Genomic DNA, 26154 nt, shown 5'->3' on the forward strand with positions numbered 1-26154 from the left:
ACCCTACCGCGATCGCTCACCGTCCGCCACGCCAACGAGCGAGCGAGCTCGAGCTAACCTGGACTCACCCCCACAACACAACTTCTGGATGCGGACCGATTGGACATTTTGCGAAACCACAGTCGGCCCTCCTTCGAAAACGCACGGCATATCCGCATATCCGCATCTCGTGCCGCTGTTGGATAAGCTTTCCGCCGGTCGTAGGGCCGAAAAGAGTGTGGAAAGGCTACTGCAGTTGGGATATGGCCTGCAACCTGCGACTTCTGGACTCGATGCGCAGTGGAGAGATGTCTGCATGCTGCAGGAAGCGACGTGGGTGCTGCAGTGCTTACAGCGGCTGCTGACTGTAACCCCCTGTGAGATGCTGGAAAATTCCGACAAGCAAAGCGCCGATGTCGTGACGGCGACTGCAGCGGAGAGAAATGCGAAAGAGTCTATCCTAGAAAGAGCACGATGGTGCCCGTATCTTATGCGGCAATACCCTGGTACAGTACTGCTGTTACCTGGGTATACCAGTTTTGACAGATCGCCTGACTCGATACCGATCTTCGACACCTAGCCACACTCACAGCGCCCACCCAGTCCCCTTAATTCTCCTCTCCCACAGACTATCCACGTCTGGACGCTAGCTTGTTGAAATCGGTTCAGATACTCTAATATCAATAGCCCATCACTACGAACCTGATAGTTGGACGCCTAGAGTAATGTCCTCATTCTCCCTCACCCGCAGTAACCGCTGTGCTTTGAATAGTGGTCTGTGCACAAGGTCGAGGCTCCTGCCGTCGTCGGTTCCAAACTTCATGGACGCTAGGACTCGCTTCAGCACACGGTGGCTGGGAGCAAAGGCATTCTGGTATCATTCAGGATAACCTATTATTAGTGGGCTAATCACATTCTTAGGCGGGTCTAGATCTTGGGGGCGAAAGTGATCCCTATCACCATTGTGATTACCTGACTGATTCAGGAATGGGCCGGAGCTGTCGATTAGATTTCGACGGACACATGCCTGGTGTGGTGGCTGTTGTCATTTAGACAACGCAGCCTGGCCGATTGAGTCCATGCGATTCATGCCTATGTTAGCATCATGGCTGAGGACTTGTCCATTGCTGTGGTATCAAAGTCAAACTTTCGGACTTTGCGTTATCGTCATCCGATCACTATTAGGCTCAGCACGCAGGAAGACAGTGTCTCGATGATCTGTACAAGCTGCATTACGCGCTGCTCTACCCTTCATTGCCTACAGTGGTAAGTGATAGAGCCTAGGACGCCTGTCCGCTTATAATATGGTCACTAGAGATAACACCTATTCCTTCTGCCCTTCTTCTAAGCCAATAGTCACCATCACCTAAATCTTCAATGTGTGGGCGTTGATCGAAGTTGCCATGTACTGCGGTGTCTGAATATCACTAAGCAAGTTGTATGAATTGGAGGACAAACGAGAGACCAAGTAAAGACAAAAAAACAAGAATCTTATAGAGCTTCCGACAGATGCGTACCATAAGTATGGAACTAGCGTAGGCATGTACAGTGTAGCTTATGTCCAGACCGCGGTCGAGTGATGTGTACTGACAGAGAACAATACTACTTAAGTTTCCGAAACAGAACCAGATGCTGAAGTGAAGATTCAAGGCTTATTGCGTTTAGCGGGATGTTGAAGTCCCTGTTAAGAGGGGAGTCGTATCACGTGTCTACGCTATCACCTTTGGGGTAAGCGGGACCTGTCGCGCCGCGCGACTTCACGATTTACAGCCTGCGCGTCCAGCACCGCAGCTCTACGTCAGCAAGTCAACCTCTGCGCGTTTCACGCTGTCAACATGTAAGTCGCTCCATCGCAAAGTAATGCGCTTTGTATATTTCGATGCTGACGGAGAATTCAAAGGGAGACCTTCAATGACATCTACCTCAACCTCTCGAAGAAGCACGGTGTAACCCGTTTCGCAGAATCCGGCTTTGGTTGGAAGCCGACAAGCGGCGGCGAAGGTGGCACTTTCACGATAGATGCATCCAAGATCATCTCGGCGCAGTGGAGTCGGGCGGCGCGAGGATGGGAGATCAAGGTGCTTTCACGAGACAGCAATGAGGGCATCATTCAGCTCGACGGCTTCAAGCAAGATGTATGATGGTAACACTCATGGCGCCGCAGTGGCTGACAGTTTACAGGACTTCGAACGCATCGCCAAGCTCTTCAAGGTCTGGTACAGCGTAAACCTGGAGAGCAAGGAACACGCGCTCCGCGGCTGGAACTGGGGCAAGGCCGAGTTTGGCAAGGCGGAGCTTTCCTTCAACGTCGCAAACCGGCCTGCATTCGAGGTGCCATACAGCGAGATCTCGAATACGAATTTGGCGGGCAAAAACGAGGTGGCAGTCGACTTCTCAGCGCCGAACGAGAACGGTGCCGACACAAACGGGAGCCTCGGGGGTGCAAAGTCCCGCGGCAAGAAAGCCCTTGGTGCGAAAGACCAGCTTGTGGAGATGCGCTTCTACATTCCCGGTGTGGCGTCCAAGAAGGAGAAGAACGACGAAGGCGAAGAAATCGAGGATGGCGAACAGGGCGAGGAACAGAACGCGGCCAATCTCTTCTATGAGACGCTCATAGAGAAGGCCGAAATTGGCGAGGTTGCGGGAGACACGTTCGCTACATTCTTGGAGATACTACATTTGACGCCTCGTGGACGTTTCGACATCGACATGTACGAGAATTCTTTCCGGTTGCGAGGAAAGACATACGACTACAAGATACAATTCGACGCCATGAAGAAGTTCATGCTTCTTCCGAAGCCAGACGACATGCACTCCCTCATTGTCATTGGCCTGGACCCACCGCTGCGGCAGGGTCAGACTCGATACCCGTTCCTGGTCATGCAATTCAAGCGCGATGAAGAAGTTAATTTGGACCTGAACATGAAGGAAGACATGCTCGAGACCAAGTACAAGGACAAACTCCAGTCGCACTACGAAGCCCCCATCTCTGTAGTGATATCGGACATCTTCCGTGGACTGAGTGGGAAACGCATAACCAGGCCTTCACGGGACTTCATCAGCCACCATGAGCAGTCCGGAGTGAAGTGTTCTATCAAAGCCAACGAAGGACACTTGTTCTGCCTGGACAAAGCTTTCATGTTCGTTCCCAAACCGGCGACCTATATCAGCATGGACTCGATCGCATCGGTGACCATGTCCCGTGTTGGGGGAGCTATGGCGGCAAGTCGTACCTTTGACATCACATTTACCATGAAGAACGGTCAGAATGAGCATCAGTTTTCCAACATCAATCGGTATGTGCTGTCGCCCTTGGCGCTGAGCCCTGCATGACTAACACGCACTACAGTGAGGAGCAGCAACCACTCGAGAACTTCTTCCGGGCCAAAGGCATCAAGACTAAGAATGAGATGGCGGATGATGTAAGTGTCTTTGACCGTGCGCACCACGTGTACACGACGACGCTAACGGGTTCTCCCATAGTCCGGAGCCATCCTTGCCGCAGCACTCCAAGACGAAGACCTCGCCTCTAGTGACGGCGAAGTCGCCAATCGCGGAAGTGCAGATGAGGATGATGAGAGCGTCGACGAAGATTTCAAGACGGAATCTGAATCCGAGGTCGGCGAGGAATTTGACGAAAATCACGAAAGCAGCGGCAGTGATAGCGACGAGGAGATGGCAGACGCTGCCGGCGATAGCGATGCACCGGCAGAGGAAGAGATGGTGGAACGGCCGAAGAAGAAGCAAAAGATGGCGAAATGATGATCTGACTGAGGCGATGACGTTTCGCCGATAATTCGGTAGAATTTCTAGAAGGCTTCGATGCGGAACCGATGGTGCTCGGAAGCTGGGATTGAACGGATGAAGCAACATGCGCCGCTCATGATGTGGTGGTTGAGGAGCATTCACAAGGAATGGAGACAACTCCGGCCGCCTCTATTTGATGTGGCTTGAAAGCCAGGTTCCCTGGTCTACGCATCTCACAAAAAGGGGGTCGTCCCGGCCTCAAGGATCAGTTTGGAACGCTAGGGAAGGGCTTGAAGTAGCGGTAAATGTTATCGGTGATATTCCGGCGTCTTCCCACGTGCATGAAATTCTCGCTAAGGTCGCGAATGCGGCGCCAACTCGGCCATGAATCGAAATCTGCGCTCGCGCCACCTTCGCGCTTTGCATCGGTGTGGCACATGCTCCTATGGTTTGCTACCATCCCCAGACCAGACAGGGCGATTGCGATTCAGCTTGAGGACCTTGCACGCTAGCAACTATCGCCGCCGCAGCCATTGAGAAATGGCGCGTTGCTAAAAGCTGTGAAGGTGGATCTTTAGCGCGAACCATACAGGACCCCGCATTCACCAGCTGCGCAAGATTGCAACTACACCAATACTATGTGCTCATACATATAACGCGCGTGCCACCCGCCGCGTGGACCCCTAAGATATCAAATAGCGAGCATTTTACATCACTGCTGGCCAGTCTCACATTACAGCTACCACTATGCGATCACGAACAGGATGGTAAGTATACACCTCCTACCCACCATATTGCAATACTAACATTGCTTTGTGCAGCTTGACATGTCGCCAGCGCAAGCTGAAATGCGACGAGAAGAAGCCAATTTGCGGTCAATGCTGCAAAGCATCGCGTGAATGTGTGCCAAGCTCAGGCATCGTCTTCCGCCATCAACACAATGCTTCGATGAATGGCGATGATTCGGGCGACGACAGCTCGCTCAAGGGCTTCTACGCGTACCGAAATACCTTCGACGAGGAAACCATCTGGCTCGACATCCCACGGAATGGTGAGACCCACATGCCGACCTGCCATCTCTAACGTACTGATGACCTGTTAGTGACCTTCATAAATACAACCAATCCTTACCTGGATCCGGACTTTGACACCATGTCAAACACATCTGCAGATTCTCCTTCATCTTTCGAACCGCGGTCTGTGACCTCATGGCCAGCTCATAACAGATTCTCTACCGCAACCAGCACACCGATCTCAGGACCCTTACACAATTCACCGATGTGCTATACTCCAGAATTGGAGTCTATCCCCGCTCTTGACACACCTTCGATGCTCCAATCCCCACCAACTTCGTCCGTGGGAACGCCCATCTCACCACCACTCGCTCTAGCCACTCATTTCCGACCAATGCTGCATCATTCGCTCTCCATGACACCGCCGCCCATTGATCCTCAATTAGCATCACCATTGGGCCAGCTTCCCGATCAGATTCCTCGCTCCAACTCGATGTCAACAAGTCGAAGAACCCCGTCTTGCACCAGCTACATGTCTGACCGTGACTACGAAACCGCATACCTACTGCGGTGGTTCTCGGAAGGGCCTGGTTATTGGATGGATTTGTTTGACCTAGGTACATATTTCTCTTCATATGTTCCGGTCAAAGCCCAGGACAACCTTCTCCTAAAGTACGCTGTTCTTGCTTACTCTGCCAAGGCCCTCGGGCGCGTCCAAGGACGCAAACCTGTTATGGGCGGCAGTGTAACGCGACAGGCACAGATGGAGATGTACCCAGACACCCATTTAGTGGACTGGTCTCACAAAGCTACACAGTATTATGATATGGCAGTGTCCCTTCTGCTGAAGGCACTGAAAGCCAATGCGTTGGCTACACCGGATTCAGATTCGGATGGCGGCGATTCGTCTAACGGTTTCGACGATCGTTCCCCGAAGCGATACCGGATGACCGGAAACAACGCGGCTACGTCAAGCACCGACGAACTCTTGGCAGCTTCCGCAATTCTATGCGTCTATGAATTCCTTGATGGTTCCGACAAGGAGTGGATGCGGCATCTGAATGGTGCCAAATCGCTTCTGGTCGTTGCCCAGGAACGATCGTCGCCTATGCGAATGACAGCGTCTGACTGCATGGCTACTTCTGCTAACCTTGGCTTTGTCTCCAAAGCACGGAGAGCGACCTTTTGGAACATCGCTAGGCAGGACATGCTCGCAGCTTGTAAGGATTACCCAAATCAAACGTGGCATTTAGACTGACTGTTTCAGTTATAAACAAAACAAGGACCCGACTTGACACCGAAGATTTCTCCATATGGCGGGAGTTTGGCCTTCTTCTCAACGAAGATGGCTTCATCATCTCTAACAATGCCACGGACATTGCCTATCCTGAAGGTGACAGCATGATGAGAGAAGACCTCATCTGCAACTCCCTCGTATGGCTTATGGGCAAGCTTGTCAATTTCATGGCATATGGGGACAACTTCGGAGAGGAGGGCACATCTACCTGGGCTGGCGTCCGCCAACGAACACTACTCGATTACTGGAAAACGATCCAACGTCAATTCCAGATGTGGCACGACAGCCTACCCATCACATTCAAGCCCTCTGCTCGTGTCGACCCCAGACCTGCAACAGTATTCGGCGAACCTAATGTCCTCTTTCCCGAGGTCTGGTACAGCATCCCCATGTGCGCCTCGACCATGCAATATTACCACATGAGTCAGATTCAGCTGTTCATGAACAAGCCCCATGAGTCGACGCAGGGAGCAACCAATGTTTACGAACGCCTGAACTCTTACCAATCCGTCCTGGCCGCTTGCCAAAAGCACAGCCGCGAGATTGTCGGCATATCACTGGGCAGGCCCGACGATGCCGTCCGCATTCATTCAGTGCAGCCCTTGTTCACAGCTGGACAGTGCCTGAGCGACCTCGGCGAGCGCCACGTCGTGCTTGACCTGCTCCGCGGTGTTGAGGCCGACATAGGATGGGCGACCGAGTACCGCGCGCGCCAGCTTATCGAACAGTGGCATCGAAAGGACAGTGACCAGGCCCTAGTCACTTGACAAGATCGTCGACTGGGGTAGAACCAGATCGACCCAGCGGATCGATGTACGGACCATGGTCCCCAATGGGACATTCATCCGACGCCTCCAACGCCTCACCACCACAGACCGACCGAATTTCACGCAACACCACCGTCCACAAGATAGACGAAGTACCGAACGGCAACGGCCGATATTTATACGCACCAAACTACCAGACTGCAGCGAGTCAAGCATCGCAGACACGGCTCCGAGTACCGAAGAGGAGGATCTCTAGCATCCATAGCGCTGTGGGGCATCATACGATGTCTCCATTTTGGCGTTCGCGGGGAAGCTCTAAGTGTTCTCCATCGCTGAAGTGGAGTCCCACGAGTGCGAACTGCTGGGTCTCTACATGTAGGATTAGACATACAGGAGGAAAGAAGAAGGGCACACCACAACGGCCATGCAGCGCTATGCATCAGCATCGGGAGGAAAAAAAAGTAGCATTTCCATCCATATAGACTTTACGACTTTACGAAATACATACAATACATATCCACATAGACTCTCTATCACACTGTGTCTGTTCAGCTTCCATCATTTCGCTTGACCGCTGCGTTTCCTGAGGACACCGCAATGACGCTCAGCATCGCGATGACCCCGGTCGCTTTTCGCATCGCGTCGCGCCGCGTTCTGCTTCTGCATTCCACATCTAGAGATGCGCCCCGCTGCTAGCCCAACGCCTCGTGCCACCGTCCCCCTTCCAGGCACGCACACCACCGGTCACGGCGCGCATAAGTGCGACGTAGCGCGCTGCACCCTCCAGGGCTTCACAGCATGCACATGCACGCTTTAGAATGCAGTCGCAACAACCGCGGTTGCAGACGGCTGTCTAAAACTAGACGTGCCATAGCAGGGGCAAAGATCTTCGTCCAGGGCGCGATTCGCTGCCGGCGAGGGCGATGCCGCCGATGCCGTGTCGGGATGGCCAGCCAGACTGCGAAGATAGAAGCTGATAGTACGACTGTAGTATGCGCACAGGCCGTTGTTGAGAGTGGCACCCACGTGCGAGGCCGTGCGAAACGTGGTGCAGGGTCAGGGTTGCGAAGATGGCAGGGTGCGCATCCGGGAGCCGACGCTTCTAGCGGCGTTCCATCGTATCTTCTACCACGGTGATGTGTCAGAAGTGGGGCGTGGAGAGGGCGCTATCAGAGGGTTGGTCCGCGGGTGTGCGGGTCACGTCGTGAGTGGGGGATCTTCTGAACACTTGGGATGGTGGTTAGGGGACGGACCGCTTGGGGTGAACGATTCGATGGGGGCATGTTATTGGTCTGTAGGGAGATGGGAAGTGCGTGTCTACGCGCTTCAGACGCGTTTGTCCGGGCGGAGCTCCCCTCGCGAGTATGCTGCTGTGAGCGACTTTTGAGAGGTTAAGGGTACCTGGGTGTACCATGGGTCATCGTGCGTAAGATCTTGGATGCTACCACGCGAATACATCATACTTAGCACACCTTCATTTCAAGATGCTGTGCTGTCATTATCTTCACCGCCACGTGCAAGTATTTCAACGCCCAACTAACATGATCAGGAGTGATCCCAGCCCAATCGCAACCTGATTTATCAGTCGTCGTATACTATGCCTTTGATTTGAAGATCCCGTGCAAGGAAAGGGAACCAATGCCCAGTTCAGCTAGTCTGCATTTCCTCGTAACGAGGAGGGTCGATCATTTTAGCCCCGCATTAGGGCTGCTCTCTCACCGGTTCTTGGGGCGTTCTAGCGTGACGTGCCGTATGCGATGTATGCGCGGCGGCCTGACGGATGCGTTTCGTCTTGCTTTTTACGGGAAGCCATTGGTGGTTGACAGAGCTTGTCGCGTGCTTCCGACGCGCCGACCTCAGTCCGCCCACCCTTGGTTTCGTGTCATTAGCATTAGAGTAGGTTAAAGCTCGGAGCCGTGGCCGTCGGTCAACCCGTCATGCCGTTCCGCGCTCATCGCGCCTCCGCTCAACACCAAGAAACAAATACTCTCCATCGGTGGCCTCTCCGAAACAGAGACTGTTACGATCCTCCTTGCAGGACCCTGCAGAAAAACAAATTATCGATTTGCCGCACCCACCGAATCTATGAACAAGCATCAGCGCCACGAAACATTAGTGGCCGTCGTCTCCTTTGCCTTCGCCATGTGCGCAAAACGTGTCAAAGGTGGTGGCAACGTACATAACGCGCGGTCAAGGAAATGAGCTATGACGACGATGCCATGCATCCGGAAGGTGAAGTATGCCAGCCTCAAACGTGGCGGTGAAAGAAGCGTGCGGCCAAATGGACTATCACATGTTACACAGTATAGTTGCACGTACGGACCCGCAGCGGAGCCGTTGGTGTTTGATGTAAGAACTGACGTTGTCTGATCCAGATGCGAAGATCGGAGGTTGCACACATGGTTATGTCATCGTGCCTGACACCTCGTGGTCGTGCTCCCTTCTTCCCCAACCAAAGCTGGCGGAACTGAATCAGCTACGAGACACTGCTACTAGCAGTGTGTCGGTGGATGGTCAGGTTTTGCTTATAATGATTCAGCGTGCAACGGATTGATAGAGCCGCCTGGTCCGAAGGCGCACATCGGCGACTGCCCGACGACACCTCGGCGAACGTCCGACAAAGAACATCCGATAGAAGTTCGCCGATGCAGATCCCTCCGATGCTGCGTGCGTCTCTACGATCTACCAGGATACATACACCCATGCAGATATCCACGGCAAGCCCGCAAGGAGCGCTTGAACGGTGAAAAGTCGGAAACGCATCATATATTGGTCATGTATTGGCGGAACGAGCACAAAGGCCAATGCCATGCCCGTCCGCCAGCAGCTCATTCCGAGGCATCAAAATCTTCACTGATGGACGTTCCCCAAAATTATGGCAGGGGTTTGTATAGGTTTCAACGGCTATTGACAGGGTAGACTAGCGAGGCGAGGACGAAAGTGGGAACCGCAGGGAAGCTTAGAGCGGGTCCGCAGAAGATGCATGATGCACATCAAGTACGCGAGGACTAATTGGTGTTCGACGCACAGTAATTGCCGATCTTGTCAGATGAGGCTCACAGAATTACCAGGTTTAGGGAGCATTGCGGGATCGCGAGACTCGACGATTTTTTCACGGGAGGCAGGGAAAACGCGCAAACGCGCAATTCAGCGATCTGATCGATCAGGCTCGCTCGGCCCTGTAAAGCCGCACGCCGCAAACAAGCCATTCATGACCGCCGCGCAGCCTCTGACGACGCAGCAGCTCAAGTCTAGACTGCGGCAAGGCGGACGGCGGTTTGCAACACCATCTCATCTGCGACAAGTCCACTCACGGTCTCAGGAGCGTCAACCTGCATGCATGTCGTGCAACGATGCGTAAAAGTCTGAAAGGAAAAAGAGGCCAATGCAAGCCTCTTTCTGCAACCAATAGCGGGCGTCTACCCTTACAAGGCGCTAAGCCGACGACCAGGGGACCACTCACTACCGAAGTGTCCGCGGCTCCAGTCGTCATGCGGCAACTCCCGGATCAAAATGCTCTGGTAGTCTTCGTAATCGTTCAAGTCATCACTCGTGGCATGTGTGGGAGCAGTTTGCGAAGGAACGCGGGACCCCCACCTTTGTACCTGACGTTTACCATCAAAATCTAACCGACATCCCTCGCAACTCCCCCACCCGCTGGCAAAAGCGTCGTCCCACGTCCTCCACGCGCTCCTCTGTAGAAGATTAGTCGCGATAGGAATTCCCCGTCATGAAGAAGCAACTCACCCATCCTCCCACATCTTTTTTCCCTTTGCAATCAACGCATCCTCTTCCTCTGCCGTCCCGCCGCCCTGCACCCCAGCCAGCATAGCAACCTTGCGCCAAGCCATCCTCCTCACCTCCTCCTCATCAAACAACTTCGTCGTATTGCCAAACTTGAAATTGAACCTCGGGTGATGTTTCAAACAGACTAACTCGCTCGCTTTCAGCCCGTACACCTTCCCCGCGTCCGTCTGCGTGATGCCCTCCTTTTCCTCGTCCTCCGCCCAATCTACTGTCTCGCCATGCACATCGTGCGCTTCGACGAAGGCCTCCCAGTCTTTCTTCCAAGTCTTCTTCTGCGCGCGTTGCTCGCGCTTTATCTTCTTCTCTGCCTCTTCTGCTTTCTTCCTTTCCTCTCTGATAGCCTTTAGCGCGGCTCGTTCTTCACGCTTGCGCTTCTTCTCTGCTGCTTCGAGGAGTTTCTTCGAGGCCTTTTCTTGAGCCTTGGAAGCTCTGAGGGCAGCCTTTTCTGCCTGCTTGCGTTTCTTCTGAGTCTCTATCTCGTCTTCGGGCTGGCTTTGATGGATAGCTTCATCTGCTGCAGCGAGCGGGGAGTCTTTCCTGCGTCGCTTGTTGGGAGAGGGCTTGGGAGGTGCCGGGCCAGGAGCGCCTTCTGACACGTTTGATGACTTCGAAACGTCTGCTGTCCTGGACCGTTTACGCTTTGTTCCTTTTGGGAGGGCTTCGACGGGCGAGGCTGAGGCTGTGATGGGCTCGCCTTGGCTGGCAGGTAGAGTGTCGGCTTTTGTAGACATTTTGACGTGTTGGTGGGTGCAGAGAGCTTTGCTATCCAGACGACAGACTTGATATAGTGGTCGCCAGAGAGAAGTGCAGGGAGGCAAGTGTGCGGAGGGTGTTATTCTTCCATTCACACGCACAAAGCACTCCCAGCCCGTGCATAGCGCGCCTGGAGGAGTCGCAGCGTGGTAGCTTCCTTTGTCTACGTGACTCCTTTCTCTTGTGGCCCCGCGAATCAGAATCTTTAGATATCATTCTCTTGGTTATCTGAATGCCGAAATACGGGGTTGATCGACAGTGTACGTCACGACATGGTCTGAAGATATATATTGAAAGACTCTTTTTGTTGCTTGCATATACTGCGTAGCTATGTTCGTTCTAGTTTACCTCACTCTGTAGGAATAAGCGCCAGACATAACACACAGCGGTCGAACAACATCATGAAATCTATACACGCGTATCTTAGATCAAGGCCAATGCATGAGCAATGTGAACGTTGGGTGATGCTTTGACACCTGACTATACTACTTAGTAACGGCGGACACTTGTGGGTCTTTCGAGCATCGATGTAAGGGCAGGTACCTACCATAGGTATACATGTATTCTTGCGTACTGTGTAACTCCAACGTCTCATGACAAAGCAAGGGCATTGGCGATGTGAAGACATTGTGGAATGTGGAACTAGCGACTCCATATCATGTTATCCATAATACCTGGAAGGTCTCCGTCTCTAGAAACGAATAGCTGCCCTCGACCGTTTCCTTAACAGCCGAAGAGACTGCTTATTACCAATCCCGATTCATTGCATCGAGGTTGCCGTCCTCTCATCTGTCGATATTGTCCCCTCGTCCAGACCCACAATCTCAATCTGCTTTCGGTCGTCTCCCATTCCCTCACACCTATCTCCCACCATGGTAGCTTCGTTGAGTACAGACAAACCAGACGCGAAGGCCACGTCCAATGAACGCCTGTCCATTGCGTCCAGCGCGAAGATGCACTTGGGCATCACTCGAGCAGTCAGTCCAATTCCCTATCTGCGATCATACCATACCCTATCCAATTGATAACACCCACCCAGCAAGTCCTCCATCTCATCGAAACAGGCGACATACCCAAGGAACTCTCCGACCTGATAACCGAGCTGCACAACACGCTCGGAAAACGCCCTTCCGCTGTCCCTCCACCGCGATCCAAACCCCCAACCTCTTGCTTCGAAGCGCAGAATCCCCCCCTCAGAATGCCCGTCGTAAAGAGCCACACGCCTGGAGATCATCACGGGGTGGTCGCCAAACGGGGCGATCAACTCATCGTGTATGCCTGGGCTGAAGACCACACCGAAGCTATAGCGTTCAACACGCGGAACGAGACGACGGGGCGTATCCCAGAAAGTGCCCTGGACAGGAGCAAGATGGAGGTATTCGAAGGAGATAGATTGTACATGGCTACTTCAGACGAGGTCTACGCTACGCTGGGCCACGTGAAATTGAAGGCGGGAGACTATATCAGGGTGTGGAACCGTGAGGATGGCCGGAATTGTCGGTCTAATGGGCTGTGTTTCAACTTGGCTTCGGGGCAGATTGGGAGGTTTTCCACTACGTCGTTTTCACTTAAGTTGCTGGAGTGAATGCTAGTCTGTTCATGTCTTGAGTTGCAAGCTTGAGCTGCGAAGGCTCAACGCTTTGGAATTATGTCTAGGAGATTGAACAAGAAGGGAAACATAGCCTTTCTTATCCGGGAAGGTTAAGGTAGTCTGAGCCAACTCAATCGACCTTACCAACACTATTTTGTGCTTCATTCGCCGTCGTGACGGACATGCCACCTGTTCTGACACCGAGCGGCGCAATTTAATTTCGATGATTCACGCCCGTTGGGGTTCCATAGCTGAACTGTACATGCCGCTTCAGAACGCCGTGCGCTTTTCAAGCGGCAGAGACAATGACCTATCCGTCTTCTCTAGATGGCAAAGCACGCTGAATGCGGAGGCCATGGCAGCGTTCCCAACATGACTCGACATTAAGGACTTATGTTATGTGTGCTTCATACCTAAATTACATGCCATACATGGCGTCGTCGTAAACCAACCATCATCGTGTCATCGCATCTCGGGTATATCATCTCACCTCCCTCCCTCTTTGCTCACCCCTTGCACCACTGTACGCATCTCTCACCGCAACCAAAACGCCTACCACCAACAACAGCGCATTAAAGGCCGCCATCATGTAGAACGGCGCGCCGGGCCCGCTAGAATCAAATAGGGCACCTCCAGCTTTAGTAAGCAAGAGAATGCCAAAGCCGCCTAGCAGACTGTACGTCCCCGCTATTGAGCCCTTGAGATGGGTATGTGATTCTGGACCAGAAGAGGACGCAGGCCCCGAGTAGTTCGTTCCGAGAAGGGGAGCTTCCTCTGACTGTGGTGTCATCGCAGGGCTGCGCGGCGGTGTTGTACCTGCTGAGAGGTGTCCGTTGGTGGGGACGTTGTCGTCTGTCGTATGTAGCTGGGATTTTCTGCTGTCGTCGTCGTTGATGCCGCGGCCGAGTAGGGCAAGAGAGCATACGATAGCGCCGATCTGACTGATGCCGAGTAATGCGACGATTGCAAAGATGCCTCCTGATCCATCTTTGCTTGCAGGATCAGGGCTCGCGAGCGATCCGAAGGCGGAGTAGCCCGCAACGCCAGCTACGGCCGCGAGCATCAGTGGCAGGTTGTACTTCCGGTAGCGAGCAGATAGGTAGCCGAATATCGGGGCTGACAGCAGTGCAATCAACTGGCTTATGCCAGTCAACATAGCCGCGAGTTTGTAGGCTTGCGGGCAGGAGTTCTTGATGTCGGCGGGGTCAGAAGGGTCTGTTGCACGGCATTGACCCGTTTTCAAGAAGTACGTGTTGGTGAAGAGGGGAATGAACAGGCTGATGGCGACGGATGATGCTCTCGCAACGAAGCCGCCGACATAGCCTAGTCCAATGGTCGGTGACTGATATCCAAGACGCACGCTTTCCAAGAACAACCGTGGGTATGAAAGAATGGGCTGACGCGACTGGGGAGTATCGGATGCCTTATTCTGCTCTGTGCGCCAGAAACGCTCCCAGCTCTTTTCTTCCTCACCAGGGAGACGTCGCAGCCCAAAGAAGCATCCAAGCGCAACGACTATCGCAATGGCTCCAACAACGTAGAAAGCGTCGGCAACAGCATCGGCGGGTTCGGCACCTCCCTGTCCAAAGCGTGTGGGCAGCGGCAGGAATATAAGCAGTGCCACCAGAGCGCCGCATCCTGTAAACATGCCAACAAGCCCTGCTAGATGCGATGTGGAAGCAGCTGTATCTTTCCTTACAACTGTATCGTCGTTATCGTCGCGAGGCGGGGATCTCGACTGGAAGCGTGCGGGGGTAATGGTCAATTCCGACGAGATGGAAGGAGCCAATGCATGCGACGTTCCGTTCACGCGCCTGCGAGGAGTCCGAGGGTCTTGTACGATCTGCACGACCTGCACGACAGTCATGGTGGGCAGAATTGCTGTGACCATGGTGGCACTTTCATTCACAATCAGCATCTACATCCGACTTGGATTACGACGACTTACGTAGCAGTCGCGCCCACACTGAACAGCAATCGCGCAAGCAGTAGCTGCGGATAGACGTTCTTCGCCGCCATGAACACCCACAGGCTCACGCCGACAATCATATACCCGATGACGGCGACGCTTCGCACGCCTACGCGGTCGCTCAACAGGCCCCAAGCCGGGCATGCAACCAGCGCGACCAGCTCGTCTGCGAAGCCCAATGTGCCCACTGCATCGCCAACATTGTGCGCCTGGCCGATGCGCTGGGTGATGACGAAGGAGATCGAGCTGTTTAGGAAGACGAGGAACGAGATGGAGAAGAGCGCGACGCCGAAGAGGTAGGTCGCAACTTGCGTGCGCGTTGCTGTAAAGCCGAGCATGCTGTGGAATGAGCGAAGGCGCAGCTCCAAAGAGCGTGCCAAATCTGATGCGGTCAGCGAGGGGGCATCAGGGCCATGTTGTTGTTTGGAGGCCGTTGAGGCGCAACGTCACCGAATGGGCTGCTGTGGCTAGCGCATGGACCGCCCATTTCGTGCGGTGACGTCTGCGGGCTGCCCAAGGCACAACAACAAAAAAGGCCACACTGGATACGCGGATATTTGGCTTCCTACGGCTGCCTGCTGTGACACAGTCACGCATCTCACGAGTCTACCAAGGAAGGTCTTGTGGTCCTGTCTTGTCATCCATCACGCTCGCGGCCGCCGTTCTTATGACATTGTCGACGGCCCCAATCACTGGCCGCGCTGCTCCCACGCATCAGCTTCTGAAGACGACAAACAACGAAGGTTCGCGCTGGTCCAGCCCGCCGCCCACAAAATAATCCCAGCGGCCATCACGACCGCCGCAGGGTCTTGCTGAATACGTACAACCCCACACTGTAAGTACGCGCTTTCCGCCTCCCTTGTCCGTGTTCTGCCACAGTCACCTATCTCTCCATTTGCATCTCATACGCCATGAGACCTCGCGCACGCCTCCACTAACCACCATGGCTGTAGGCTCCCCTCCCCGCTACATAAAGAGGCCCTCCTACCACCGCCGAGGTCCTGCTAGCCTGGGCTCTCTCGGATCCGTGCCCGAAGACGACCTGCCCATCATGACGAACCCCACCATCGACGCGAAATTCAGATCCGAGCCAGACTTAGGCGTGTCCGCAAACTCAGCGAAGCCGCTGCCTGGCGATTCCACCCATGCTGGTTCTGCGCTGCTCGGCAACGATGCCACCCCGGTGCCGCTGTCCACGCCGGGACTCTCCCGCTCAAACTCGTTCTCTGCCAGCTCTGCCTACGATTCAGATGCCGAGGAAGCCAGCTTCTTTCCGCCTGTCGAGCGGCTCACGATGTTCGACTTCATCGAGAATCTGGCTTTGACGGAAAGGATGGAGAAGTTGCAGAAGTCCGTTTCCGCGCAGGGCAAGCGACTGAGGGAAACCGCAAAGACCCGAACAGCAAGTACAAGAGACCGTGCAATCGAAGAATGGCGACGACGTGTACCCAACGAGTCCGAGCAACTAGACAAGTACAAGAAGCGCATGCGTCAGTCTGTCGAACGTCTAAGCGAGCAGTGGGCGTCTAATACCGCCGTGACTGCACGAGAAAAGGTCTCCTTCATTGCCGCTGTCATGAACATATTCGTCTCCGGGTACCTTGTAGGCGGTCGTCCTGAATGGTTTCCTCTGTGGTACACAGCGCAGCTGCTGTACTTCATGCCCCTCCGCTACTACACCTACCACAAGAAAGGCAAGTTCTCCGAGTACAAGGTGGATTTGCTCTTCCAGTAAAGCGAAAGGAAAACTCCTTGTCTATATCCAAGGCACAGGCAAAGAGTCTTTCATTCGCATAGCTGAGAAATGAGCGAATGTACCATGCCCACTTTGGAACCTATGCTGACTTCGGATTTGACAGGCTACCACTACTTCCTTGCCGACTTGTGCTACTTTGTAAACGCACTGTTGGTTCTGAGTCTTTGGGTTTTTCCTAGGTCGAAACGCCTATTTATCAGCACTTATTGTGTAAGTTCTGTCAATGTGCACTTGATGTTCCCTGCTAATCACTTTGCCAGCTCGCATTTGGAAACAACGCGGTAGCAATTATCATGTGGCGGAACTCTCTGGTCTTTCACTCCATGGACAAGGTCGTTAGTTTGTTCATCCATATCATGCCCTGCGCAACGCTCCATTGCGTTGTTCATCTGCTCTCACCCGAGTACCAGCGACAAGCCTATCCCGCAGTTTGGGCCATTCGAAACGCCGACCCAGACTCGCCGCATCGCTACGGACTTGCCCAGATGATGCTATGGGCAACCCTACCTTACGCAGTCTGGCAAATGAGCTATCACTTCGGCATAACAGTGCGCCGTAGAGAGGCTATCGCGGCCGGCCGTCCAACATCGTTTACCTGGCTACGTAAATCCTACGCGAAGAACTTCCTCGGCCGCTTCGTGCTTTCACAGCCCGCGTACCTCCAGGAACCAGCGTTCATGATGATCCAGTACTGCTACGCCGTCCTCACCATGGTGCCATGCCCGCTCTGGTTCTGGTCTCGCTGGGCTTCCGGCCTCTTCCTTATCGTGGTGTTTATCTGGAGTACCTACAACGGAGCAAACTACTACATCGAAGTCTACTCTAAACGGTTCCAGAAGGAGCTTGAGCAACTGAAAAAGGATGTCTCGAAGTGGCAGAACTCTCCACTCACGCCTATGCCGCAAATGAATGCAGAGCAGATGAAAGAGTTCCCGCTCCTTGATGGCGGCGCGAATGCGTCGGGTACGAAGATCCTAGGGGACGAAGTAGAGGCGAGAGAGAGGAAGCCGGCGTCTCTTAGTGTTCCTGATATTTCTTCTTCTTGATCATAACCGCGTTGAGTAACTGTGCTTTCATGCATTGCGTCGGCCACCTGTTTTGCCAATCTAAGACTGGAGTATCAGGAGCATCATTTCTTTCACGTTCTTGCTTTTCAAGTTCTTACTTTTGTTGCGGATCTGACGAGATTTAATGAGTGGGGTGTACAGATTTGAGATTCTCAGCGCTGCTTATCGTGTGGATTTTCTCTCTCTTTCCTTGCGTCTTTGTAGAATGGCTGCTCTGTCTGCAACGATATACCCCCTTTCCTTTCGCTTATCGAATTGAACTCGTATTCTATTGCCTTATGCGACTACACCCTACGCGACTTTTCACTCTGTGCAATTGCGCCCGAGCGATGCCTCTGCTCTTTCTTCGATGTCCCCCGCGCAACGCAATCGTCGAGGCTAGCCTTCCCATACCCGTACTACTCCCTTATAACCATGACGCCCTTCTCGTATAGGCCCGAAATCATGGCGATACCCCGTTTCCGCTATTCGCAGAGCCAAGAGGTCAGCTGAAGTTACATCCCCTCCGGACTCGGAAGGCAAAACTTACATCTCGTACCATCGTGCTGCTACTGCAGAAGCCGCCAGGCCCACCCTTGAAGAGTGTTTCCAATCCCTTTCCTTCAGTCCACTGTGCTGCCTAAACAAAGTCAGCTTTTCGGCTGAATTCTGTCCGTTGCTAAGAAAGCTCTACTTACCCAACTCGGCGCGGTGCAGTCGCAGGCCGTTCTGTCAGCGTCGGACTCGCTATTGGGGTCGCAACGAGGTCTACCCTTTGAGACCTTCATTAGCTCCACTGGTACAGAGGTCAGCTAGCGCAATTCGTATTCGTGAAGGGAAACTACGTACAAGCACTGGGATGACCAGCTAGCAGCAGCGTGCCCTCGGAATCTACCTGAACATCAAAAGACGCAGAGTCAGCTTTCCACTACGCAATCTGGACTTTTCACTTACACTTAGATTATCCACCGCTGCTGGTGTCCTGACGTAAGACTTGAATGTCAAGCCGTAGTCAGGCTGTACATGGTAGAAGTAAACACCAGCTTTGGATGTTGAAGCCACGGCAAGCGTGGTGGAATTCAGCCGCGCGATTCCATTGGCGAATGGGACTCTGGCTACTACTCGTGCAGCGTCTGGTCGGTTGAGATCAATGTACACGACAGTGCCACCAGGGAGACCTGTACCGACGGGTGCAAAGTCAGTGCAAGGACGAGAAAGTGGGGGTGGGTACTTGTGTGTGTTTCAGCCAGCCAAAGAAGATCCTCTTGCGCTGATAGTCCACGTCCACACAGTACCTAGTTATCACGCACCAGAGAACGTCTCGATCTTGCTCATGATCGGTGAGACCCGGGCACGGAACATATGGTCGTTCGTAACGTATATCTTTCCGTCTCCAGCAGATTCTATCGAATTAGGCGCATGTATGAGCGGGTGTTGAATAGTTCGAACATGGGTGAGGCTCTTCGACATTACCTCCAGCTGGAATACTTCGATGCAAGAGCCGCTCTGGGCATGGCTGGCAACATAGAGTGTAGAGGTAGTCTTGTCCAGCTCCAAGCCAAGCGGGTGAAAGTCGTGCTCGTTCGGGAAATTCTTGAAAGCGAGGGGCTGGATCACATCCGTCTCAACATAATCATACAGCCAAAGTCTTCCATTTTCGACACTGCCGTCCGCTTGAAATGTTCCCATCACGGTATTCCATTTATCTCTGCCCTCATCACATGACAGTATGGCCAATCCCAAGCCTTCGTCCAGTAGCACATCCTCGCAGTTTCGGAAGCCACGGACGTCGCGGAATTTAATGTCATGGCCCTTGAAAGTGTCAATTGGCGTGTAGCTTCCTGGGCGGTTCGCTACGATCTCTGAAAGGGCGAGGTAGCGGTCCCAACCGTACGGGGCTAATACCGCCAAGGCTAGCGTGGACTGAACAGTGAATTAGCGCACGAAGTCATCGCTCAGCATCCTCTACTGTACCAAAGCTACTTTTGTGATGCCAGTCATGCTGTAAGTGGAGTCCTTTTGGTAGAGGGGCTGCGAATAAGGTTTAAAGTGTGCTTACGATGTCCGAGCGTTCCCTACGAGATGTGAGGTATGCTTACATACAAAGACGCTAAGCGTGGTGGTGCTGACGATCATCGAGACAGCATCGAATGTAGCATATCCTACAATAGCGGACCTGAAGTGATACATAGACGTCACGAAGAAAGAGCGTCATCCCCAGTTAGTCCTATTCGAGACCTCAGGAAGGCGCTTGTCATGTGACTTTGATTCATTTCAAGTAAAAGTAGAGGGCTTCCCCCGACCCAGATCAATATGCGTTTGCCTTCATTTTGACAGGTAGCTTCTTGATTGGGTAGCGGTGAGAGGAAGTTGCTAGCGTCTACACGAGCCATCCGCACGCGCACGCATGCACTACTCGGTATATTACCTCTATGCAACATCGCAACTGAAGCAAATTCTACCAGAAGCTGAAGAAATGAGTTCCACTCCACTAGCTTTAGAACAGCATGAAGAATGTTTGGATCTCGTTGGAAAGCCAGCTTTACTTTCATCCGCTCAACCTCAAGCGCTATGATTTTGAGAAGACTTTCCTTCACTCTCACTTTCACTCTCACCACGTGTATAGAGACGTCGACGCGTACTCACGCGACGCGACCGTGTCGAGATGGAAAAGCGTTTGCTCCCAGCGAGCTTCGGCAGAACTCACTACCTCACTTTCCTTCGTCCTAACGCCACCCTTTCGTTCTCTCAACTGTTCCTTTTCCTACGCGCATCTGTTAATTTCTGCTTAAATCTGTTGTTGTACTTGATTCTTAATTTTCGACACGATGTCTGGAAGTGGGACATGGCAATCCTGCGATGGCGGAGTAATGGCTTTTGTGCCAGATGAGAACCGCGCTCCAGCTCTTGAGAATTCGTCCCCAGTGGCTAGCCTAATCTCGCCTATGTCAATCAGCCATGAACCGAAAAGTAAGTGCAACGAACACTGTATATCTATATTGCCTTATATCATAGTTCCTTACCAAAGAACCTAATGTACGATAGGCCACGCGAACGGACGGAACGGACGAAGCAGCCGCACCATTCGCCGACCATTAGCCTCACTTCCATTGAACATTCTGCCAGTCCTCCACCGAGCAGACTCCCCGAGTACGATATGTAACGACGAGATAGAAGCCAAGTACACCCCAACAAGCTTAGCACCGGGCACGACTGGAGACCTGTTCGCGCAACTTTTGCAAGCTTCCAGCGGTAACGAACACCACGAGCTCGATACCCCAGAAGTACAAATGGATTCCACCACCAATTCTGGCTATGCCTCAGACAGGACCGACTTCCTACACGACGAAGTCTATACACCTTGTCCAAGGAGGACAGTCACTGAACACTCTGCAATCCACATGCCGTCAAGCAGTGGCCTAGGACAACAGCAACATCGCCTGACTATCCGACAACCGAACTTTAGGTGCGCACCAATCAGAAAAAAGCGCGGTCGCCAAAGCCAGAGAGCGCCAGAGTATACAGTACGACATCTTTGGACCAACAAACAGCGCTACGATCTAGCGGTGCTCTTCAAATTCTTCGACGCTGATACCGACGCCCTCACCAAGGTCTTCAACAATATGCATAACTTGAATTTAGATGGCAGGAAACAAGTGAAACCACAAGAGAAGTTTCTGCGAGACAATGTGGAGGCGTACCCTTTCTGCCTCCCGATCGACAACTGTCCGATCCAAGATCCCGGCAACATCTTCGCCGCCGATAGAGCTGCAGTGGAAGAAGCTGCTAGATCTATTGGTATCGAGCTCGAACGCCGTGAAGTAGCATCGAATCAGTCGTCTGGCAGTGCGAGATTCGCGCGTTCCAAGCATACACGCCGCCGCTTTAGGGCACTCTTGCACCGGACTCGCTTCTCGAACAATTCTTCACCTTTCAATGAATCACGGCCACACGTATGCACAGATGAGATGCGGTTTAGTGGTTTTGCAATCTCATCTAATAATTCAGAAGAGATGGAAGTCAACGTGAACGAGGACAGCGTTCTACTCAATACCGAAAACCTGGAGACAACGCCCTCTCAGTGTTCTCCGCAACTTCGACCGCATCAGCTCGAGCTCTTGGCTTTCAGGGTGTGGGATTGCGACAGGTACCTCATATTTCACGATCTCTGTTGTACTTTCTTCTAATTAGTGTTAGTCGAACCAGTTTTAGTCCCGAGACTGGCTTCATTAGTCAAATGCATAGCATTTGGAACGGCGAGTTGCTGCCAGCGCCTAATCCAAACACAGAGGACGGTAGAAATTGCCATCTGTTGCTAACAAATTTGCACTTGAATAAGCAGGGGAATGCGTCCGCGTACGTGTCTTGTGCAACCAGTCTTATTCAAGTCCTGGGATATGCCTCGTAAGCACCGTATAAGTTCTATCCTCCACAGAATCTAACCCTTCAATAGAAACATGGTTAATCCTCAGATCGCCGTTTTCAACTGCCAACACCCTAGCATTAATAAACTACACCAGCAGCTGAAAGCGTCAGACATATTGAGAGAGCTAAAAACGATTGGACAGGCGCGATGGGCGAGGTTTGACAACTCAACATCCTATTTATACTCGATCTCTTATTAATTTGTTTCTAGATACAGAGGAGTTGCAGAAAAGCTAATATTCGGTTCAGTGCCGGCCGAGGCGATCATCTTCCATGGATCACTAACAGAAATGGCAAGCATTGTCACTGCAGAACCTGCAGGATCACTACTACTGCTGAACTCCAATGACTTTCAGCCCGACCAGACGGTCCGCGAACTTACAGAAAAGCTCAAAGAACGCAACATAGTCCTGGATGATAGTATTGCTCACATAATGGGGATCTGGGCTAAGGCTATGCGACTGGGCTCTGCTGATGTGCCCTCCCAGCACATGATTCGCGAATTCGTCCAAGTAAGCACTTTATCCTCCTTCCGTACATTCCCTGACAGTTTTTAGGTTCTTATCGACGGGTGGTCAATAACCTTTGAGGGCGACTTCCACACCAGGACATCTCTAGCAACGACTTTCGCTCGCGCTTTAGGCTCTAGGACCTTCCAAATCCAGCAAGTCATCGAAGAATTCATCGTTGGCCTTGAACGTACGTAATTTCGTTGTTCGCAAAACTCTGCCTATAACCTATGACTAACTTCTACTCCTCAACATTAGGTGGAATGGAGAACATGTCTTTCTATTCAAATAGGCGCCGACGCTCAAGCTATCGTCGTAGACGTACAACATGAACCTCCGCCAACAGAACCGAACCTATACAGGACACTATCGACACAAGGCCTGGTCTCGAAAGTGTTAACGTGCATTCAACATCTGGAGTGCATCAACCAACTGGACAACGAGGACAAATGCAGCATGTTTAGCTCTCTTACCATGTCCAACAAGAGCTCTTCCACCAGACATCGATATCTTTACATTATCTAGTTTCTTTCTACAGAGGAGACAGGGTCTTCAACCTTGCAGGTGTGAGACTGCTTGTGAAAAGGCGGCGCCCACAAAATCGGGCATTTGTTGTGCAAGAAGCTTCCGTGTCTTGTAGTATAGCAATGCGAAATAGAATGAAGACATGAGCAATGAGTAGCTCGAACATGTGCTCTCAAGGTCCAAATAGTATATTTAGTGAATTGGAACATACCGTAAAAGCATACCGTAAATACAACTGCAAACTGCCCCCTCGTGTGCCAGCCACGCACCTCAACACCAGGCAAACTTCGCAAACACAAGGTACACTTCAGCATGTCCTCATCAACTCAAAGGCAACCTCACCATTGTTTACAACAAGCAGACTCACAAGCAAAGAAGTGCCCAAGAGCCAGGCTGCATATGAGGGTATAACCACCAACCCTCATGATGAGGAAGTCATTCTGCTACCTAATTACACATCTAGATGTCAATCTCGCCTTCCTATCCGTAGAAGTCCAACCCAGTGCCGCAGACCAGCAACCCCACATGCCTTAACATACACAATTCACCAAACCATGCCTATGAATCTCGTCTGCGGCGCGGAGGTGGCGAACGCGAAGGGCTACTACTATACCTCCTCGCGCCACGACGAACCGGGCTTCTCGATCGGGACACACTAGCATCACGGCGGCGTACCGGACTGCGAGATCTCGAGACCGAGCGGGTCGGTTCGCGCCCTCGCCTCTTAGGCACGGGAGATCTCGAGCGGCTGGATGAGTATTGTCTTCGCCTCGGTGGGGGTGAGCGCGAGTCCGAGGCAGCGCTGTACGAGGAGCTGCGGCTACGGGTGCGACCGCGGACTTTCTTTGGTGCGGGAGACCTGCTTCGGCTGTATGAGCGATCGCTTGAGATGGACCTGTTTCTTCTCCTTGCGGGCGTCTTGGATCTAGATCGCGACCTGGAACGCGACGAGTATGACGAGTATGATGAACGTGACGAGACACTTTCGGAGTCTGACTCTGGTTCGGGTAGTGCTTGAGGCTTGGGTGCGTTGTTCTTCAGATAATCTCTCATTGACTCGGTCAGAATGCCCATACCGATAGCCGTGAAGAAATTGATGGCGAAGCGCGTCTTGGCCTGGTCGTCCGTAGGGAAGATACCCGTGAGGCTGTCCTGGAGCATGGGGTCCCTTAATCGCTCTACTAACGACTTTTGTCCCATACTGGCCATGAGTTCCTCGAAAAGGATCTTGATGAAGATACGAGAGCTGGACGTGGTATCTTCCTCGTTAAGCTTGACTGCCATAAGGACGTGGAGCCCAATAGCTTCAGTAGAGAGCAGGTGTGCAAAGAACTGAGCGATAATGCGTAGGCGATTCGTCTCGAAGCGGTGGATAGTCTCGTAGTAGTGCACAAAGCCGTCCTCAAATAGGTCGGTCCACATACGATTGATTTTGCAGAAACGCTCGCCTATCTGGCCGTAGAACTTCTCGTAGGTGCGTTCCTGGCTTGCGCACTCGACAATCATAGTCGTGAGTTCGTTTTCTAGGCCGTGGGGCAGATTGATACGCATGAGCTTGTGGCAACATTCTTCGAAGCCACCGCTGCTCTTGATAGTGAGGTAAATCGTTCGGCGGAGAGCGACCAGGTCTGCATTCGTTTGATCTTTGACATCTTCGGCCTTTTGTACCTCATCTTCCTCGTCGTCATCAGATTCATCTGTGCATTCGGCATCGCTTCCCTCTTCTTCACCTAGGATTTCGGCCTTTAGTTTCTTGTACTGCTCTTCGTGTTCCTCGTACTCTGGGTCGATTTTGAAGATATTCAACCCATCCTCGACCTTTATTTCATCTTCCAGGTGGTGCTGATGCGTATGCTGGTCTTCCTCTTCCACCAAATCCAGCTCTTCCTTAACCGCAGGGTTCTCCTTGTACTTGTCCTTTCGGACCTGGAAGAGAACCTCAATCATGTATTGCGTCCGCTTGTCGATGTCCGCCTCATGAAGAATGTTCCGAAACAGGTCGAATATGGCGTTTGAGATCGCGGCGTTCATCTCCTCCAGAAACTGGCCCACCTCTTTAGTGACTGCCACTGCAATTTCGACGCTGTCGTCTGTCGGCTTGTTAAGCAGCAGCAGAAGAATCTCGGCAATCAGAATCTCATTGACGACTTGCGTATTCACCAAATGCGCCAGGAACATAGAACTAGACACCGCAACCGCCTTGTCGTTCCTCCTGAACGACTTGCGGAATTGTATGATCAGTCTGCGCACCAACAAGTCTCCCACTTGCGGCAATTTCGTGTTGACGATGGCCACCATAGCCGCGTATATGTTTGTGAAGGGCAAGCTCGCAGCCTGTGCCTTCATTATCGCCCTGCAAAACAGTCCGCGTCCACGAATCAAGTTCTCGGAGAACAGCTCTGGCACAATCTGCTTGATGTTCGCGACGTTGCACTTGTTGATCATACCCTGGATAGACTTCTTGAGCGCTTCCCAAGCCATGCGCTGAAATTCAGGAGTGCTCTTGTCCGTGATGGCAGCCTGCATCGCGCGCAGACGCGCAGGCGGGATATATGCGCCACCAGCTCGCGTCTTCGAATCGTCGATGGGGAGCTTCCTGCTTGAGCTGAAGGCACTCTGGAAGAGCTTGAGCCGCGAGTCGTCCTCCTGCACATTCTGAGCGGCGTTTTCATGTGAACCGTCTCCATTCTCGTCCCGCCTGTGCCCGTTTTCGCGGTCTCTGCGGCGGTCGTTGTCGCGTGCTCGGTCGTGGTCCCGGGAGTGGTCGATATCTTCTTCATCCCGGTCCAATCGTCGCGAGCGTTTCGAAGGGCCGGCTTCGTGTGGTGAGCGGTCGCGCTTACGAGGTGGCTCTGGAAGCTCCGGTTCAGGCTCCGGCGAGGGAATGCGGACGGCAGAAGCAACCTCCATCATGTTGCTGGGGGTTTTCGAAGACTCGACTATCCTCGTAAAGGCCGAAGAATCGCCGTC

At 52.7% G+C, this 26154-nt stretch overlaps 11 protein-coding genes across 11 annotated transcripts; 7 read left to right on the forward strand and 4 right to left on the reverse strand.

Moving 5' to 3' along the window:
• Window positions 1-1648: 1648 nt before the first annotated feature.
• POB3 (FACT complex subunit) lies at window positions 1649-3741 on the forward strand (the record flags this gene model as incomplete). The annotated part of the gene is made up of 6 exons (XM_056210698.1): window positions 1649-1707; window positions 1763-1816; window positions 1880-2114; window positions 2161-3275; window positions 3329-3401; window positions 3463-3741. The coding sequence occupies 6 exons, from the start codon at window positions 1649-1651 to the stop codon at window positions 3739-3741; spliced, it is 1815 nt and encodes a 604-aa protein (XP_056074171.1).
• Window positions 3742-4490: 749 nt separating this feature from the next.
• Window positions 4491-4809, forward strand: AMTR1 (Transcription activator amtr1; the record flags this gene model as incomplete). The annotated part of the gene is made up of 2 exons (XM_056210699.1): window positions 4491-4493; window positions 4564-4809. 2 exons carry the CDS (start codon window positions 4491-4493, stop codon window positions 4807-4809), a joined length of 249 nt encoding a protein of 82 aa, XP_056074172.1.
• Window positions 4810-5271: 462 nt separating this feature from the next.
• N0V89_001889 (uncharacterized protein) lies at window positions 5272-6803 on the forward strand (the record flags this gene model as incomplete). Its single annotated transcript, XM_056210700.1, has 2 exons — window positions 5272-5959; window positions 6007-6803. The coding sequence occupies 2 exons, from the start codon at window positions 5272-5274 to the stop codon at window positions 6801-6803; spliced, it is 1485 nt and encodes a 494-aa protein (XP_056074173.1).
• A 3743-nt stretch (window positions 6804-10546) lies between these two features.
• Window positions 10547-11341, reverse strand: N0V89_001890 (uncharacterized protein; the record flags this gene model as incomplete). The annotated part of the gene is made up of 1 exon (XM_056210701.1): window positions 10547-11341. The coding sequence occupies one exon, from the start codon at window positions 11339-11341 to the stop codon at window positions 10547-10549; it is 795 nt and encodes a 264-aa protein (XP_056074174.1).
• A 2094-nt stretch (window positions 11342-13435) lies between these two features.
• On the reverse strand, window positions 13436-15261 carry N0V89_001891 (uncharacterized protein; the record flags this gene model as incomplete). The annotated part of the gene is made up of 2 exons (XM_056210702.1): window positions 13436-14852; window positions 14903-15261. 2 exons carry the CDS (start codon window positions 15259-15261, stop codon window positions 13436-13438), a joined length of 1776 nt encoding a protein of 591 aa, XP_056074175.1.
• A 605-nt stretch (window positions 15262-15866) lies between these two features.
• N0V89_001892 (uncharacterized protein) lies at window positions 15867-16658 on the forward strand (the record flags this gene model as incomplete). The annotated part of the gene is made up of 1 exon (XM_056210703.1): window positions 15867-16658. The coding sequence occupies one exon, from the start codon at window positions 15867-15869 to the stop codon at window positions 16656-16658; it is 792 nt and encodes a 263-aa protein (XP_056074176.1).
• A 344-nt stretch (window positions 16659-17002) lies between these two features.
• Window positions 17003-17725, forward strand: N0V89_001893 (uncharacterized protein; the record flags this gene model as incomplete). Its single annotated transcript, XM_056210704.1, has 1 exon — window positions 17003-17725. One exon carries the CDS (start codon window positions 17003-17005, stop codon window positions 17723-17725), a length of 723 nt encoding a protein of 240 aa, XP_056074177.1.
• Window positions 17726-19027: 1302 nt separating this feature from the next.
• N0V89_001894 (uncharacterized protein) lies at window positions 19028-19726 on the reverse strand (the record flags this gene model as incomplete). The annotated part of the gene is made up of 2 exons (XM_056210705.1): window positions 19028-19648; window positions 19700-19726. The coding sequence occupies 2 exons, from the start codon at window positions 19724-19726 to the stop codon at window positions 19028-19030; spliced, it is 648 nt and encodes a 215-aa protein (XP_056074178.1).
• Window positions 19727-21126: 1400 nt separating this feature from the next.
• N0V89_001895 (uncharacterized protein) lies at window positions 21127-21912 on the forward strand (the record flags this gene model as incomplete). Its single annotated transcript, XM_056210706.1, has 1 exon — window positions 21127-21912. The coding sequence occupies one exon, from the start codon at window positions 21127-21129 to the stop codon at window positions 21910-21912; it is 786 nt and encodes a 261-aa protein (XP_056074179.1).
• A 528-nt stretch (window positions 21913-22440) lies between these two features.
• On the forward strand, window positions 22441-22857 carry N0V89_001896 (uncharacterized protein; the record flags this gene model as incomplete). Its single annotated transcript, XM_056210707.1, has 2 exons — window positions 22441-22662; window positions 22708-22857. The coding sequence occupies 2 exons, from the start codon at window positions 22441-22443 to the stop codon at window positions 22855-22857; spliced, it is 372 nt and encodes a 123-aa protein (XP_056074180.1).
• Window positions 22858-24004: 1147 nt separating this feature from the next.
• Window positions 24005-26097, reverse strand: CWC22 (pre-mRNA-splicing factor cwc22; the record flags this gene model as incomplete). Its single annotated transcript, XM_056210708.1, has 2 exons — window positions 24005-24102; window positions 24168-26097. 2 exons carry the CDS (start codon window positions 26095-26097, stop codon window positions 24005-24007), a joined length of 2028 nt encoding a protein of 675 aa, XP_056074181.1.
• Window positions 26098-26154: the final 57 nt, after the last annotated feature.

Source organism: Didymosphaeria variabile (genome assembly GCF_027946475.1).
Source record: "Didymosphaeria variabile strain IMI 356815 chromosome Unknown scaffold_2, whole genome shotgun sequence".
Taxonomy (NCBI): domain Eukaryota; kingdom Fungi; phylum Ascomycota; class Dothideomycetes; order Pleosporales; family Didymosphaeriaceae; genus Didymosphaeria; species Didymosphaeria variabile.